The sequence below is a fragment of the Schistocerca americana genome, chromosome X (genome assembly GCF_021461395.2).
Source record: "Schistocerca americana isolate TAMUIC-IGC-003095 chromosome X, iqSchAmer2.1, whole genome shotgun sequence".
Lineage (NCBI taxonomy): Eukaryota > Metazoa > Arthropoda > Insecta > Orthoptera > Acrididae > Schistocerca > Schistocerca americana.
Window position 1 is genome coordinate 178,405,333 of NC_060130.1, and position 19,629 is coordinate 178,424,961.

Genomic DNA, 19,629 nt, shown 5'->3' on the forward strand with positions numbered 1-19,629 from the left:
AAAATAAGGGTTACAAGACTAGGTGGAAACTGCACTTGTTAAAAGTGGGACCGTCTAGAAGATGAAAACTTTAACTATGAACAACTTTTGACATAGAAAGTTTTTGAAGAAAAAATGGTTTTTACTGAAAACAGAAACTGAAGGGCATTCAGATGAGGTATATTGCTGCATTCATAGTTACTTTCTAGCTCTCTGTGTATATTCATACGGATCTTCAATTTAAGAATATTTACTCATAAAAATTATTTTTGTGTAAATCAGGTTCATACCTTCACCTATCATGAAATCATCTTATGAACAATAAAACACTATGGATTTCAACTTCAATGAGAGATTAACTGTTTTAAGTAATTATCTTATATGCGTTATTCAAAATTAAAAAATAAGATGAAGTAAAGCGAAAAATACATTATTGTTATTATTATTATTATTATTATTAGGAATGGAAGAAGAACAAGTGAATGGTTCCAGCTTGCTTCTTTACACTCACCGTTTCTTCCAAACTCTGCAGAAACTCTCCCACAATGCTGTGAGACGAGCATCTGCTGGAAGTTTTGTTTACCTGCTGCCTCAGGAGGAAGAGCATGTGACAAGTTGAAGCTTTTGGTCAGTCCTGAAACCATGTTCAGGTGTTGTCATTGGTAGCTCACGACCTGTAAAAAGCAGGGATCTGGGTTGGAATCCCAATCTGGTACATATTTTAACTTATCAATACAATCAGTTGGACTGAGACCTGGTATTGAGACTATTTAAGGGGTGGCCAGAACACAGCTGGCACACAAATAGTATACCAAACACTAGTCTTAACAATACTGGTATACAGTTGCTGCTCAACAGTCTGATTATAATTTTCTGAGGCAGAATGTTGCTTGTACTGTGAATCAGTGTACCCAAACAGTCTAAGCCAAGTCTCATGTGAAGAAATGTAAACTGACAAACCAGATGTCCTGATACCATTTCAGTCAGTAACTTCTGTCAGAAATGGCCACACACAGGTTGGTCTGGAAGCTTTAAGCTGTGCACCAACAGAAAACATGCAATGATAAAGCTGCAGATTCTTTTTGATGGTGTTTTGACATAACAATCTCTTCAATACCCATGGCACAGCTAATTGTGGTTGTAACTTTGTTAGACTTTTGTGCAGTGTATCTTCTATTTAAGCATTTTTTTCTGGAGTTTGTACTCGTTTCATGTAGTTTTCTAATTCTCATAGTGCTATTTAGATTACATTGCCACAAAATATTGGAAACTCTTCTCAGACCACTTTTATTTCACTGACCTTGTTTTTCTGGTTTAATCAGTTTAAATGTGGGTACAGAAGTAAAAAAAAGGTAAGGTGAATGATTTCTTCATGAAAAGAATGGATGTGGAAAAATCATGTCCTTATCAGATGCCACATTATTGGTGATTGACCAACCTAAATTGGGATGTAGAACAACATTTCAGAACAAAGATTTGTAACGTTTTACTTCAATTCCTAGCAATATTTTGGGCAAACTCATAACCATGTGTGAAACTTGGATCCATTTTAACTGCCCAGAAACCAAACAACATCAGTACCATGGGAAAAGACTTGTTTGTTGAGTAGAAAAAAAGGAGTTGCTTTCTAGATTTCCCAAGGCATGATGTTGGCGAATAAGTCGTAACTGGACTATACTGTGGTTCATTATAAGATAGTCTGAAAGAGCTGTTGTTTCTTTGAGAGAGAGAGAGAGACACCAGAATTTGCATTTTCACAACAGGGCAAATACATCAATTGAGGTTAAAATCTGTTTTACATAAATTTATTTATTTTATTTAGTCCCAAATGGTTTATTCCTGTTCCTTAACTTGAAAATTTGATTCGGTAGGAAGAAATAGTCACTGTAGATGTCATTGCCTCCATTCGATTAGATAAAAAATCGAATCTTGTTGAGTCAAGAGTGTACTTTGTGAGCAATGCCATGTTGAGAAAATTTCTTCTTTTTCTCCGCCTCTTCCTTCTAATTTTAAATGAGGCCATAATGGATGATCTTTTTACAACATGTGTTGATCTACCCTATATGAGCTTTAATATTATACTTATTCTAAATAAAAACAAAAGCTACAGTTATATTGTATCATTGTGTCACAGGTATCGGCGTCGTTCACCTCCTCCACCGCCACGCCGAAGAAGTCCGCCTCGTCGGCGACCTTACCGCTCCAGATCTCGTTCTCGAACACCTATTCGTCGCAGGCGGTACAGTTATTCAAGCTCCAGTAGTTCACACTGATTTTGTTTGTAAAGAAACTCTTGGTGTACATAATGTGTTACATGTGTAGATTGTTGGGACACTTTCAGTATTTAGGAGAAAAAAATAATACTATCAAGGAGATGCTTTTGCCAAAAACTGGGAATGACAGGAAACAGGCCAAAACATAATTGCCAAATTGATTGTTGCATGAAACTGAAGCAATGACAGGAGGCTAAAAAGCTTATTCTGGTGGAAACCAGTTTGTGGGTGCAAATGATTTTTAGAGCAATAGAAATTAGTGTTGGTAGTAAAATTCGGAAAGCATTTAAAGGTTAGGAGATTCTATCATTGAGAGGAAGAGTAAGTTTAAAAATGCATGGATAACTTATCAGATAATGATCCTGTGTTGGTAACTATTTCAGATCACATCAACGTGAGAAGTGGTTGGCTAGAATAAGGACTGTACAATTTGTGACTGAATAATGTAATCACGATTAGTGTTTGATTTCTCATAGAATCTGGAGTGAGACTTCAGAAATGGACGGCGCATGCATTTCAAAAAGTTACTGGTGTATGTTAGAACATTTTCACCCACATTAGCTCGTTTCCATTTGCTGCCATTTCAAAGTCTCCATCTAGTACATGTTAAATGGGTACATAGTACAAATTTCATCAGCTTTCATTCCAATTTGTGAATGAAGTGAGATGAAAGGCTTGCCTGTAATTGTATGTATACTTCCTGAATTTTTTTTTTTTTTGCATCTTATCATTGATGTTGCAGAGTACATTTAGGAAACCAAAGTGTATTGAAGATCTATTTTAAGGCCCATGTATTGGAATTATGCTATAACTTTTTGCACGTAGGTAATATCTTACTAGTGGGATTTTCATGATTGTTGGAGTGAACAGCACAATCAGATAATTTATTGTTTCAGTGGTTGTAAATTACTGTCATATATAAAGAAAGTAATAAATGTGAGGAAGCATGAGGATTCATTTAAAGTTACCTGCCTGTACAATTGTTGTTCGTGTCAAACCAGTGTCCACTTGCTACATAATTGTTGTTCGTGTCAAACCAGTGTCCAGTTACTGAATGTGATTATAGCCGTAGGGTTATGAATATGTCCAGTGTTCTGTAGAAATAATGTGTTTCTTACAGTCTTATTTATTTTTAGAATTTGATTGTGTTTGTGATGTTTTTAATTTATATTTAAATGAAATGTGTGATGATAATCCTACAGTAAACTTATTTTTCCAGAACTGAAAATGAAATTCTAAAAATGGAAAACATAAATCTTTTCATCCCTCCTCTGTGTGCTGGAATTTTCCGAGAATTGCTTTTCAGGGAAGGGACAAAAGAATGAGTATCATAAGCAACTCACATGACTGAAAATTGTGGTTTAATGTGCCCTAAATGCATAGTGCCATCCAAATAAAATAAAGTAAATGTCAGATGCCTGTATGATCAATGCACATTGACTTGAGGGCTGTGGCATAATGTGGTTATGTATTTGCACTAAACTGTAATATTTTGCTAATACTAAAAAGGGAAAATAACAAATTAGCAAATTGTGTGTTATACTTGAAGTACTGTATTAATGCACAGTTCATACTTTATGCTACATAGGTAATATACTGCAGTTCAGTTTATGTTTCAGTTTTATGTCATATAATGGAATGAAGAAAATTTATGCATTCACTTAAAAAATGGATTTTGTTTAAATGAATAAAGCTCAGTTGTAGGTTTCGATAAGTAGCAAGGAATGTGTAAAAAATGTGTGTATTTACTGACGAACTGCAGCAAGTTAGATGTATTCAAGCTGTGAAAGACTTAATCTTCACTTGCTCAGAATGCATTTCAAACCATTCAGTACTAGGCAGTGATTCAAGATAAAGTGCCAGTCATGCAGAATTTGGGTGTCTTTATTTAGATGCCATACCCACTTCTCAAAGTGTACATACACAGAGCATCACACCTCTATTTCCCACTTTGTTGTGTAAGACCAATCCATTGCATTTTGTGATGTTTCAAGGTCTGTCATAAATACAAAAATTTTGTTTGTATTACAATTAGTAATAACATTTTAATATTTTGTTTCTACAACAACATATGTAAATGTATGTGAGCTTATTCTCACTGTGGAAATGAAAATTAATTTCCAAGACACTTACATTTTTGTTGTACTTGTTTCCAACATGCATGACCTACTGACTGCGTGTTTTTGAATAAGAGTGTTTTTGTATTGACATGCGTCATAGTTCCTGTAGCTGACACCAGAGACCAGAATGCCGGGTACAACATAACTCTCAGTTTACAGTCAGTCTGTTAGTATGTTACATGCCAAGTCCCATGAATATTATCCCAAAGCATTTATTCGTGTATTACAACTTTTTTCTAAAGCTTAACATTTGCTTCTCACAGGGTTGCTCATTTTAGGTTTTGTACTTCTATGCTAATACCGGTGCTATCAGGCAGGCCTGTTCACCAATCTGCACTTGCAGGCTGACTCACCCTTATGACTCAGCTGTGAGCAACCAACTGGCTCATGGTGAATAAAAGTGGTGGGAGGGGATGGAGGTATCAGAACAAGGCAGCTCAGCACGAGATACTGTTGTTAACGAATCTGTTCTGCAGCTGCTAATGTTAGTTCTATGGAGATGCATTACATCACAGTGGCTAATTAATGCCTTTCATGCCAAAATTATTTTATAAAACTATTGAGATTGATGAGAAATAACAGTGAAATGAAACTTACATTACTTTTAATTACTGAAGAACTGACATTATAAAAGCTAATAATTGATTAAATAAAATTTACATCCATCCTATGCAGATGGCAAGCTGCTGAGTATATACTAGTGTCAACAATATAACACCGGAAGTTCTGTTTTGTCATGAAACCTATCTAGCAACTAACTGTCTCCCTGTAGCTTTATAAGCTCTGTCTGTAGCTAGACATCCTGCCCTGATAGGTTGTAAGTTGATGTTGGTGTACCTGACCTTTACTTTGAACTTCCTAAACCAGCCATAATGCTGTCTTTAATGAATTTAAAATGAGCTTCTCTCCACTGTGTCTGGGTTAGGGGCACTGTGCAGTAAGTATATCCGCTTTTCAAGGCTACGACAAACCTAACCCGTGGCCAGTCCTCTGAAGACAGCACACTTCCCCTGCACTACACAGCAGTAACATCTCACACCTCATTTTACCTCAAGCACTCACTTCCCAGGCAGTGAGCAAGCATGTGCTCAGTTGCTTGCATAGCCACCACCTGAACAGGCCTGCTATAAGTAATTATGTGCCAATAAAATTTATTTTTCTAACTGCAAGAAACTCATTTGTTTTCACTTCAAATTAATCACTGTCTGCTAAATAATTTGTCTGGAATGTAGATTTTTGCTCAATTCAACATTTCCTAGGCTTTTTGTCAAGTAACTGATAGCCCCAACAGAACCATGATTTTAATCTTTAACAAGTTCATAGTGACTTGGGAATTTAATGTAAGGAAGTTGATTATCTGAGTTGGTAGGCATCACCACTGTAACATCACCAGACAGGTGTTTCTTGCTAGGCAAAACCATTTCAATCTCACATTGCATGTTACAGCTAACGTAACTTTGGGCACCTCTAAATCACATGGATTCAGTTACAGAAGAGAGCAACTGTTTGGGTCTAGACTAATGTTCAGTGAGACTTTAGTGCCTGTCTCATCCTGTGTGCGTAATCTCTGATGAAATGGCGGAAGTGGGCCATAAATACATTAAAGCCCCTCTTGTAAATGAAGTAGTGGATCTTTCAGATGCATCACCATATAATATCATAAAGATATATTTATGATTAGCTTTGAATGTTGGTGTGTGTCGTGGATTGTGACTAAAAATTTATTTCCAACATGGAAAGAATGGCTGTATGTGACTGTGTTAATTGTGGAAGTGGCTCTGTAATGATCAGGGAGGTATTTTATTTGTATGGAGCAGCCCTTTGCTTGAGATAACAGGTACCTAGTCTCAGAATAGCTTCTTGAAGCTGCTGGACAAAGGGTTTTGCATTTGCAGCACCAAAAAAGACAAAGCAAGTTATGGGGAGTATTTTCGGGATACAAAAAGGATTCTTTTTATTGAGTAGCTTGCAAACGGTACAAAAATAAAAACTGAACATGTTACAGGTCTTCCACCCACAAGCATACCTTGGGAATGGGGAAGTTAAAAAAGAGTTTGAACTACAAATTAGAATATCCACCAGAATCTCCACCCATTGACTTCCCTCCTATTACACATTTCTAAAGAAATTTATAACTGGAAAACTTTTTTAATCAAATGAAGAGGTTATGGATGCCATCAGTAGATTTGTATTTTGCAGACTTGTAGAATCGCTTTGCAAGTATTGCATCTACTTACTGAACAATGTTGGATGAAATGCACTGATGTGAAATGGGACTACATTGAGATAATAGTGTGTTTTTTTGGCAAAAAGTCCTATCACTACCTGGCTAAAAACATTGTTACTATGACATTCTAACCAATTTTCAAACAAAGATGTAATGATTTGAAAATGAAGGTGCACCTATCACTGTCTTAAATCCTAGTCCTTCAAAAAGAGAATGGTGATGGTTTTCTTTACTGCAAAGGTGATGTTGAAACTTACACAGTGTTTAGTTCTCAAAATAGAAATAAAAAAGAAATTGTATTGGGAACATTTGCTGCCTGAAATTTCACACACACTTCAACTGAAACCTGATGATTGGTTCCTTCTTTGTGACAACACCTCAGCAGATTAGTCAAAAATTTGTTCTACTTAGCTGCAGTTGGCTCCAACATTCTAGTGCACTCTCTCTAGCTGCCCTCTTTGATTTTTCTTGGTTTACATTGGTGAAGGTGTGACTAAACGAGTTTTTGTAAGCACGGGGCAATTAATATTCCCAACTGGCAGAAGAAATATGGAAAGAATGGATTACTGAATGGTTTTGGAGAACAAATAGTTCCACTGACTTTGACTTTGATGAAGTTATTTGGGAAAAAAGTGACATAAAAGTAGTACTGCACAACTTCCTCTGTTCCCATGATATGCATCTTTCAGTAGATTGTGTATTGTTCAACATCATTTTCTAAAAATTGGCTTACTGAGGGCTGCTGGGCTGTTGCATTGAGGTGTTTTTTTTGTGGGGGGGGGGGGAGGTAGGGAATTAGGTAATAGCATTGTTTTCTCATGTCTCTATATCAGAACTAAATGGTGAGCACCTCAGGGAAGTGATGGAGGTGTAGATATTTGACACACCAGGGGTTCCCAAAATGGGGGCTGACCAGCACAACCACTTCTCTATTAAAGAAAGCTCAAACAAAATCTCTGGAAACACTTCTGTGAATACTGTTTATTATATTACTAGGACATTTCATAGGGAACATGATTGTGGTTTAAAGACTTGGATTGTGAGGATGACACAAATTCTGTAAAGGAATCATACTGAGTAACATGTCAAAACTGTGAAGGGCTGTTGAGGATAACACTCAATAGTGGGCAACTTTTGGCCCAACTGCCCCACTCCAGTTGTATTAGGCTTTTGCAGAAGGCTAGTGTTCGGAGTAGGCTGCCATTCATTTCCCTTACTATTTGTGGGGACAAAATGACTGTTGCTAATTCCCATACAAGCACTTTCAACGTATTAGGTTGATTATTATTTTCTTCGTAGCTGTTATTTTTCAGCAACTGTAGTATGTATTTCAGAATAAAAATTATGCCAACAATTGCACATACACTCATCAAAAAAAGTTAATCATATTTCCAAATTACCCACGAATAGGCTCCATGGACATTCCTTTTATGTTTAAGTGACTGTGTACATAATGCGAACTCTGTCATCATTGCCCCTCTGACTCATCAGGGGCCATGCAATCATGGCTTGTAAATAATACAGTACACCAGAGCTAAGTTCTTCTGAATGCACAGTTGCTGTGTGTCTGGTAATGCAGCACAATCCCTCAGAACAGGCTGTCAATGGCAGACCGTATCAAAATCATCACATTGATGGGACAAAACATGAGACAAGTTGATGTTCCAAATATTCTTCACATTAATAAAAGTGTTGTCTCCAGAATGTGGAAAAAGTTCCAGGAAATGCATTCTGTAGTGAGTTGACATCTTGAAGACCATCCACACAAAACTACAGCAGCTCGGGACCAGTGGGTAATGATATCTGCATGGAGATAGCCTACAAAGACAGAGACTACTCTGTGCCACAAGCTTTGAGAAGCCACAGGGGTTGTCGTAAGTACTCAAACTGTTCACAACAGACTTCATGATGGGGGTTGTACAGCTGAAGACCTCTCAAGGCTCCACCACTTCGTCCACATCACAGGGGTGCTCAGGTAAGATGGGCTAGAGCACTTGAACGTTGGACATGAGACCAATGCACCAAAATGCTGTTCACAGATTAAGTGCGAATAAACTTGCACCCTGATGACAAATTTGTTCACATATGGAGCCAAGCAGGAGAATGCAGTCATCCCTCGATGACTGTGGAACATTAACAACAATCCAGTGGCTCAATCATATTCTGGGCAGGTATCATACATGGCCGCCGCACGTCACTCATTCCGATTGAAGGCAACATGACTACTGCAGTGAAGGAAACAACATTCTCCAACCCACAGTCAGTGGTTTTGCAGAGACTGTAGGGGAAGGGTTCACTCTACAGGATGATAACGCCCGACCGCATCTTGCTCGCAGAGAGAGAGAGAGAGAGAGAGAGAGAGAGAGAGAGTGAGTGTGTGTGTGTGTGTGTGTGTGTGTGTGTGTGTGAGCATCTGACAGAGGATGTGGGATCTGAAGAATGGATTGGCCAGCATGCTCACTGGCTATGAATTGCATAGGCATGCATCGGGCTTGCTCAAAAGAGCGATTTCTAGTTGTCGACATCTTCCACTAATGATTGAAGCTCACAGGAATGCTGCCATTGAGGGGTGGGACAATATGTCTCAAGAGTTCTGCATCGAGTTGGTACTGACGTGCCTCATCACTTTCAAGAGTGCCTGAGGGCTCATGGATGACCTACGCATTATTGAACAGTGCACTGAACACGCCGTTTTATTTTATTTTTTTTGATATAATGGGACATTGCATCTTTTTTGTTTTTTCAAATAATGTTACTTTTCATTTCATAATTGGTTCAAAGAGAACATATTATGTAGTTTTCCTTTGTGTTATATTCTGTCTTATCAAAAAATACAGTATACAATGTCTATCACATTTCAAGATATGAGAACCAATTGTATGCTTAACTTTTTTTGATAGGTGTATATTTTTATTTCACTTTACCAATTTTGACAAATTAACTTGTAATCTTCAGAAGGCCTCTGAAAGTGACAAATTAAATTATTGGAACTGATAAATGGAAATAGAAATCTATTTGCAACTGACGACCGAATTACATTCTGCAATATTAGGTTGAATTGGTGGATAGTACTAACAGCCTATTACCAAAGGAACACAAGAGGTTAGCCCTACAGATAAGACAACATGTAAGGTGAAGGTAACAAACTGTAACAGGGCATGTCAGAATACATTTATTGTAATAAAACAGGAAGACATTACTTTTGAGAAAGTGCCATCATTCTACATCCAGAAAAATCATTAAAGAAATGCTTGGGTGAGCAAAATGTGTGTACAGTCTCTGTAATGAGACCCTTTGGCTCAGGCAGCATACAGCCAGCTACCAACTTTCTAAAAGCAAGCAACTGGACAGAATACTTCACTGTATTTGGATTGCATGACACCCTTAGCTAAAGTAAAGATGTATTAGAGATACTCATACTATGGGACTTAAAACATGATATGGATAAATGGAAGATTCACTGAAGCACTTAACTTAATGAGACACACAAATCGTGCATTAGCAAAACCTACTGCATTTACTTTAACTTTTCTGTTTTGTGTAACTACATGAGAGCAGGATTTATCATACTTAAAGTAAGGCCATATAACAAAAACACTTTCATGGACTCTTCTCGGGTGATTAGCCGAGTGGTGGAATCGTCTTGTCGCAACATTTCGATGAGTTTCATACCTGTCATCCTCGCTTGAGGATAGATAAGAAAAACTCTATCCTCAAGGCATCTGCAAGTGTTTTACCTGTATCTGCAGATATTAAAATATTGTAAACAACTTTAACCTGCTTGGTACACTGGAGCTCTGATGTTAGGCTTGCGCATGGCATGAATTTTTGTTAGCCGAATTTGGTCCTCATAAATCACATTTCATAGACTAATAACATTGAGGCTGATCTTGACCACATTTGAATACAGTATAGTCTGCTATATTCTTGATTTCTTCCTAAAGTTACAACTTCTGTAATTACTGATTATTTCCTGAGTATTGGGGTGTCAATTGAACTCTGGTAACAGTTTTTTTGTCACATCTTGCCCAATGTTAAATATTAAACATATTTTTTTGTTTACCATTGCATTAATTTACTATAATGTTAAATCATTTTAACATGTGACGGGCGGCTGCTGTGGCTGAGCGGTTCTAGGCAATTCAGGCTGGAACCGTGCTGCTGCTACGGTTGCAGGTTCGAATCCTGCCTCAGGCATGGCTGTGTGTGTGATGTCCTTAGGTTAGTTAGATTTAAGTAGTTCAAAGTCTAGGAGACTGATGACCTCAGATGTTAAGTCCCATAGTGCTTAGAGCCATTTGAACCATGTAACACTTTTCAGTGTAATAACCGTTGAAGTTATAATGCATTTTGTTACGAACCCTCCCCAAGAATGCCACATGCCGTGACATGTGCTTGGGTGGCCACACAAGGCCTGAAACAAACGATGAGTAAAGAAGTCATCAGTGAATATTAAATTAGGTGACAGATTTGGGACCTTTCAATGAGAAACAAACCACAGCTGTATCCATAAATAATGTCTCAATTTTATTTCAATGTTCCTTAAAATTCAGCCACAAATTAAAGGATCAAAATAGTTACGGAAAGGAAAGAAACATAATAGTAATTCCCCACATACAAATGAAATGTTATACATAAACAGATTTTGGCTGCCTTCATTGTGAGAGGAACTAATAAGCTGTTAAGTATGGCAGCGGCCATTAAAGAGATTCAGGTTTATACAGAATGTGTTTTGGTCGTGATATGCACACGAATACAGAAAAGCTCTCTGTTCCAATGGCTAATTCTACACCAGATTAGGAAACACATGGAGCAAAAAGAAAGTGGCCATTTTTATGGTCCAGCAGGTGGGAGGTAGCCACTTGACCACCCAGTAAGTTTGCACTAGAACTACTGTTTTCACCCATAGTCACACTAGTATGAAGTGCTGGCCAGCTAACATAACCCCTGACTGCCGCCGCTCCAGCTCATTCTGCAACATCATCTTGGAAGGACCACCAACTGCATTTTTGTTACAAGCTTGCTCAGCCGTGCTGCAGTAAAATTTAACTGTGCAGTACTTTGGACAGAGTTTGGTAATGCTGCTCGGATTGGATCACTAGTTCAATATTCTCTCTCTGATGTGTCTCAGTTAATCTTGTGTAGTTCTAGTTCCAGGGTCTTTCTATATGTCCATTTGTGAATGTGTTTATGACAGTGCAGGCTACCCTCAGTTAAGAGTATCTTGTTCTGTTCTGCTTTCAGAATCTCTCTCTGTGTTAAATTTTCTGTATCTTTTATTGAGGCAAAGTTTATGACCACCCCTCCCCCCCACCCCCCCACCCGCACCTCCTGCTGAAGCATTCTCTTAGGATTCCGGCCCTTCCTAAGATCTGAGGCACATAACCACAGTGATGGCATTATACTCTTTCCTGTAAGATTAAACAAATTCTTCTGGCAATAGTGCAAAGAGGACACTATCACTATAGAACTTTTATTTTTTTTTGGGGGGGGGGGGGGGGGAGAATTATCATCGTGTAAAGAATTAAGGTAGAATTATGAGAGAAGAGTTAAGGCTGGAGGGGAGGGGGGGGGGAATAGACTGGCACTGCAAGAATTGCATGGTAATGGTCAACTAGCCATAACAGGACAGGGGGGGGGGGGGGCACAGTGCTGCATAACAGTGCCACCACCTGCTGCAGCACCTGCAGTTGCGATTGACGATGTCCCCACAACTAGTGCTGCTGCCTCTGTCACTAATCCATCCACCTCTGCTGAAGTCATCAATGCCGCTGCCATCACGACGCCAAACACACCACTTATGGTGTCTCCCACACAGGCAAGTTGTGCTTTGCAGTCTGTCACTAGTGACAGCCTTGATACCTTCCAGATGATGTTGTCTCAGATGGCTAGCTCCATTGAAAAGATGTCTCAGAAATTAGATTCTCAAATCGATCATACTAATAAGATACTTGATTCACAGAAAGTAGGAATACAAAGTCAAATTAGTTCACGAACAAATTTTTTGGATGAAAATCTAAAAGCCCATGGCCAGCTGTTGGACAGAATGTCACCAGAAAATGCAGACGCTGTAACCAAGTTAAATAGTAAGCTCAAAAGTTTTTGATAAGTAAGTGAATGAAGTAGCTGACGGGGCAGACAAAAAACAGGTGCTCTTGAAATTTTTCATGGACAGATAGGCACATTTCAAGAGATAGTGATGGAACGAACTCTGCAGTCTACAACTGTGTAAACTAGAATTGAAGAAACAGAAGAAAACTTACAGTCAGTCCTAGATTTAGTGGAAGAAGTAGAAAGTACAGTAGGACCTTGATGATACGGCATGCTCTGGGATCTGTCAAGACTGGATTATGAAGGTCATTTTTGAAAATCTAGTTTTTAAAAAATAATGGAACAAAGCCTATAGTTTTAATGTACACAAACATGACAAATTTTGAAATTATGAAGCCATCCATTCGAGAATGAAAGAACATCATCTGTGGGCAGATGTAATTCCTTGTGAAAAAATTTGTTCTTTTCAACTAACATAGTCCCCTTATTGGCTTTTCCTCTGCCCTCCTAACACTGAACCACTTGTACAAAACTTCATCTACAGTTTCTAATTAAAGTTGTCTAACATCTAGACGTATGACTGAAGCACATTGTGACACCAACTTTTCTAGCTATTATTTTCTTTTTTAATATTGTATATTGTAATAACTTCAAGTTGAAAAAATATATTTCAAGGAAGATGCAATACATGAAAGTCACAGATCAAGTAAACAGAGTAAGACGTGTGTACACTTTAACAGTCAAATCATTACTGAGTCCAAGTCTAGCGGCCGCTGGCTGGCTGGCCGCTTAGGTGGTGCTGCTGCTGCATGGCTGGCAGGCAGCGCCGCACGTAGAGGACGCGTGTAACTGCATGGCAGCACTTTGAAAGATCGGCAAGTCACAACATATATAGTTAAAGATGCGATATTAAATCCACTCATAATATTTTTTCAGTTCTCCCTTTTTTCCCCCTATTTTCTTTTGATGTCCTGTTTCTGGTAGATTGTCAGTGTGCAGATGTTTGTGTTCTGGCATTTTAGGTGCACTTTTGCTCTGTTTGGAAAACATTTTGGCTGTATGTAAGAACTTTTTACTATGCTGTAGTCTATTTGACTGTTGTATAAGTGACTGAATATTGATGCAGTACAATGGCTTTATTAAATAACTATTAAATAAAACTGCACAAGACTGGTGCGAATGCGTGTACTATAAATTTAGGTTTGGTGAGCAAAGAATTGTTGATAGTAGCACAAAGCTAACACTGCAACTGGCTTATCTTGCCAAGTATATAACAGCTAAGTGAGGCAGACAATAATTGTTACTGATGAAGTGCAATGTCAAATGATTTCAATTGTACTGTCAACCATACTGTGCTAAAAATATGAGAAAATTTCTGAAGCCTGCTGGATTATCATGTTCTTACTGTAATAAACTCAAAAACCAGTGTCAAGTGCTAAGTGAGAAAATATTCAGTCAATTAAATAGTTAGGTGTAGAACCTGAGAACCTCTATGCAGCAATAAATGATAGGCTGTTGGTAGCCCATGCTAATCATGTGCCTAGGGGAGAAGCGCTTTTGATCTGTGCCAACACTATCCTGAGGGACCAAATCAGTGAACCATTTCCTGCAGAATGCCGTGCCCCAAACTCGGCTGAGCAGTTAGTCCACGAACATAGCCTGTGCCCTCAGCCATCGCCTCCCTAGGAGTTAAGCGAAGAAGAAGAAGAAGAAGAAGAAGAGAGGTCCTTTTCATTCACCACAGCTGCTTCCTCACTTCCGAATGACAGACTGGCTCCTGTGAGAAGCATCTCACATACCTATAGCCAAAATTCTGCTTGCTATGCAAATTCCAACCCATTTACTAATGCCTTCATGGGAGAAATTTGAGCAATTAACTTTCACCATACATCCGGTTGATTACGTCAGCAACATCAGAGATTTAGCCAACTTCTATCTCCTACTGTAAAGACAACAAATTAACTCATTTGGCTGTTACCTCACATTTGAGGCTCACTTGTGCTAGGACATGACAGGCAGGCACTGTAACAGCTTCCTCAAATTGACTCAACTTTTCCTCACTCAATATTGCTCAATTTACGGCTGTTTGGTGATAATGCTGTGATGTGTGGGAAGGTGTCATCATTGAATGACTGTACAAGTACACAAGATGATTCAGAATTTATAGTAGCTGTAATGAATAGCAGCTAGCTTTAAATGCAAGAAAATGTAAGTTAATGCTGATGTTTAGGAAAAACTATCCTGTAACATTTGAATACAGTGTTAGTAGGATGCTGCTGAACACCATCACATCAGTCAAATATCTAAACATAACATTGCAAAACGATATGAAATGGAATGACCAAGTTGGTAGTAGGGAAGGCAAGTGCTCAATGAAGGTTTTATTGGGACAATTTTGGGAAAGTGTAGCTCGACTATAAAGGAGATGGCATATAGAATGCTAATGAGACCCATTCTTGAGTACTGTTCAATTGTTTGGTTTCCCCACCAGGTTGGATTAAAGGAATACATCAAAGCAGTTCAGAGGCATGCTGCTAGATTTGTTACCAGCAGGTTCTATCAACATGCAAGTATTACTGAGATGCTTCATGAACTAAAATGGGTATCCCTGGTGGGAAGACAATGCTCTTTTTGTGAGGCACTGTTGTGGAAATTTCAAGAACTGGCAGCTGAGGCCGACTGCAGAATGATTCTACTGCCGCCAACATATATTTCATGTAAGGATCAAGAAGATAAGATGCAAGAAGTCAGGGCTCATACTGAGGCTTTTAGTTATTTTTCCCTTGCTCTGTTTGCAAATGGAACAGGAAAGAGAATGACTAGCAGTGGAACGTAGTACACACTGCCATATAACATACGGTGGCTTGTGGAGTATGTAGATGTACATGTAGATCCTAGAATAGTGTTCAGCAGCAATTAGCGAGGAGAATTCTGATGGCAGAACCAGTTTATAATTCCAACGGAGGCACTTCACGTGAGTTTTTCTGCAGCAAATTTTCAGTTTCCACCAGTTAGAGCCCCCTGTAGAAATGTAACAGTTAATCTTGTTAATCTATCGCAGAATGCCTGAGTGGGCTTGAAGGTAATTCTTGATGGTGCCTGCCTTGACTATCAGGAATTCAATCGAAGCCCTTTCTGCCTTGGACGAATTCCAATTAGACAGAAAGAAAAGACATTTGACAGTGATTAGTTCATGAGCACCACAAGAGCAGTCCTTTGGCAATGGCTAACTCCATTCTCAAAACCCTTCACGGCCAGCACAAGACAATCTGCCACCTAAAAGTTGTCAGCCAGACACCCAGAGGAACCACATAATTGTGAAGCAGGCCACCCAGAGTAACAAAAAATGGAGTTGGCAACAAATTCATAGTAACAATGCTATTACACTTAGAGCAAGAGAACCAATTTTTACTCTGGCAGAACAAAGTACTGATGTCGAGGCGGCAAATGCCTAAGCAGTATTCAGACACTCCCACTGGATGTGTCAGCTGAAACAGGAAGGAAGGTGAGTTGTCCACAGTATTCATTAGTAGTCCTTCTGGCAAAGGAACAGATGTTCTCCAAATGTATTTATCAAAGCCAACAAGTAGAATTATGATATTTTGAAATTCTTATGGATTTGGCTGCAATTGTGACACCTGTTTCCAAGACATTTTTCTCATCGGTAAGCAGGAGAGTTCACTTACTGGCATTCCCAGTGACCACACTCTGTATTCATTATGCGACTGGCAGCAGATCAAAACCAATAAATAAGCAAGTTCTGTTGAAACTGGGAGCTGGTGAGACAATATTTTGTCAACCTGCCCTTGTGGTGCCAGAAGTGTCTGTTCCGGCCCTTCTAATTTCAGACTGATTTGGTAACATACAAGCAGTAACAGACTGACATGAAGAGCTTGTTTCCGTAAGTGTGAATGGATGACAGGTAAAACTTCGGTTTTCATATGTGAGGGCCAGCCTGGGATAAAATCAGTGAAAACAACAGAGCTGGAGCGCACATTGGGCCAGGTAGGGAGAGGGACTTGCACCCCAGGACACATTTATGAGGACAATGGCGCACAATCTTGTGAGCAGCAGGTACTGTGGGAGGCAATCTTCAAAAGCTGCCGCCTTGTTCCTGAGCAGTGGGACAAGCTGTTCCACTCAATAGCCCCGTTCATGTCTGATTTCCAAAACTGCCCAGGGAGATTCTATCATCATACAGCTGAAATTTACAAATAAAACCAGGACAGAACATTTACACCTTATCAGATTCCCACCGGTGATGCACGAGGCAATTGAAGACAAAATAAACAGGATGTTGGGATGGGGTGTAATCAACCATTCCAACAGCACCTATAATAATGCTGTACTCTTTGTGAAAAAGTAAGGGACTGGAATATGATTGGTTCTGGATGCTCATCATCTCAGTATTATATTTGTTACCAAGCAGGACTGGCCTGACCAGGCAGTTGCAAAATACTTTACTACTCTAGACTTGACCACGTCTTACGAGGTGTGGCTAGAAAAAAACCGGACTAGTACTGGTGAAACAATAAAACGAATGCAATAAGGCTGAAAGTCGCGTGGCCTGTCACGTGACTCTCGCTCCGCCTACTGCTCGAGTCTCATCTGCCTCCTGCACTCAGTCTGCCCATGGTGTCTGTTTTAAGTAGTTGACGTTTTGTCTGTGCGTCGGAAAATGTTGAGTGTACAGAAAGAACAGTGTGTTAACATCAAATTTTGTTTCAAACTAGGAAAATCTGCAAGTGAAACGTTTGTAATGTTACAACAAGTGTACGGCGATGATTGTTTATCGCGAACACAAGTGTTTGAGTGGTTTAAACGATTTAAAACTCAGACACTGCTCTGATTGTTAAACGGCGATCTTGTGTTCGCGATAATCAATCATCCCCGTACACTTGTTGTAACATTACAAACGTTTCACTTGCAGATTTTCCTAGTTTGAAACAAAATTTGATGTTAACACGCTGTTTTTTCTGTACACTCAACATTTTCCGACGCACAGACAAAACGTCAACTACTTAAAACAGACGCCACGGGCAGACTGAGTGCAAGAGGCAGACGAGACTCGAGCAGTAGGCGGAGCGAGAGTCACGTGACAGGCCACGCGACTTTCAGCCTTATTGCATTCGTTTTATTGTTTCACCAGTACTAGTCCGGTTTTTTTCTAGCCACACCTCGTATTAGCAGATTCCATTATTTGAGGAATCCAGGAAATATATAGCTTTCTTAGTAAACAACCAGAGTTATGAGTACACTGTGCTTCCATTCGGATTGAATTTAAGTGTTGCGACCATCATCCACATGCAGGATTCTGTCCTGAATTGCTAGGCAGTCACACTCTTTGTAGATGACATTATAATATCATTTCAGAATTTTGCAGAGTGCTACAATACTCTGGGAGAAGTATTGCAGGTGGTGTCTTGTGCTGGCATGAATCTCTGTCTGGAGAAATGCCTCTTTGCGTGTCAGGGAGTTAAGTTCCTTGGTTATGTCCCGAGTTTGACTGGAATGTGGGCTGGTGAGGAGAAACTGGAGGTGATGCGTCAACTCCCTACACCCAAAAGCCAGTGACAACTAAGAGCATTGATTACAACTGTACCTAGGGTTGCCACTTTCTTCACAAAAAAGTAAGATTTTTCATGGACATTTTTGTAATGAAACAGGCATTCATATTTTTATTAAATGCCATTTTCAATCAAAAATCACATTTACGTCTTAAACCCTATTTCTTCATATCACCAAGGTACTTTGAAAGTAATTTAGCTTCATCTAGTAATGTACTATCATTCTTTAGTCATTTAAAAAAGTCTTTGCTGTGCATGTCAAAATTTATTACAATTTGAAGCTCTGATTTTATGAGTTCTGGTGAACACCTGTTCCTTACATCAGTCCAATTGTTCTTCATCATCAAAAACACTCATTCCACAACTGCATTTGAACTTGGTGCACTTAGTATAATTCATATGAGCCGAGAGAGATTTGTCACTTTTTGTTGAGGCACTAGTATAAAGAATTTCACCCACTTCGACACATCATCACCATCCTTCGAGAGACAGTGAGTAAAGTTTTCTTTCACCTCACAAAATTCTTCATATATCTGATCCAGGTTGACTTGATCTTGTAGATTGAGTATTTCCACTGCAAGTTCAAAGACACAATATTGTATTTCCTCCTTCAAAGAAAGAGGTTTCAACCTTGCATACTTATTACTATCTGAGAGATCATAATAGGATTCTAGATATTTCAACAATGTGTCATAGAAACAATCAAATTCACATGAAATCTTATTAAGGGATTTTGATGAAACATCTCTCATTAATTTCTTGGTTTCACTCCCACAGAATTTATAGGTTTTTCTTTGTGTGATCTTCTTACAGATTGTTACATGATTCAATAATACTTAACTCCCTTTTTTCTGGGTATTTTGATAAAGATACTGGTTGCATTTGACCTCCTATATTTGGCACAAAATGTAAATATATTTCAGGATAATTCCTTTCTCTGGGTCTTCAGCTAAAAATACTGATGCAAGTTGCTTTGGACAGACATCAATGCTCTTGAAATAGCTCCTTATAGCTGGCCAGTACTCAATCAATCTGTTAATGGCAGAAATTACGGACAGCCATCTTGTTGGCACATGTCTTAATATCTCAGACCACACAAAATCCATAAATTCAAGAAATGATTTCAGTTCCTCATGTCTTTAAGATGATACAGAGAAATGATTATAGACCATTAACATTGTCAGCACTATATGCTGTTAAATTATTAACATTTAGAGAATGGCTCTCCAGACTATCAACCATTACTTTTGTCACTGCATTTGAAGATCCATTAGACTGTTCAGTCTGTGTCAACAATTTGTTTTGTATGCCTGATAACACCTCAAAGTATCTTACACAAATTGGAAACATCTTTTTGTTGCTTTTGTTGGAAGCATCTGCTGCTACTGAGAAAAACTTACTACTTTCAGGAA

At 38.8% G+C, this 19,629-nt stretch overlaps 1 protein-coding gene across 1 annotated transcript in view; it reads left to right on the top strand.

Annotated features, from left to right (window-relative positions):
- Positions 1–4,353, top strand: part of LOC124556558 (RNA-binding protein with serine-rich domain 1-like) — a 107,802-nt gene extending 103,449 nt beyond the window's left edge. Inside the window, exon 9 of the mRNA XM_047130514.1 lies at positions 2,114–4,353. Within this exon, the coding sequence (XP_046986470.1) occupies positions 2,114–2,252 (139 nt within the window). The 3' untranslated portion in view covers positions 2,253–4,353. The remainder of the gene's footprint in view (positions 1–2,113) is intronic.
- Positions 4,354–19,629: the final 15,276 nt, after the last annotated feature.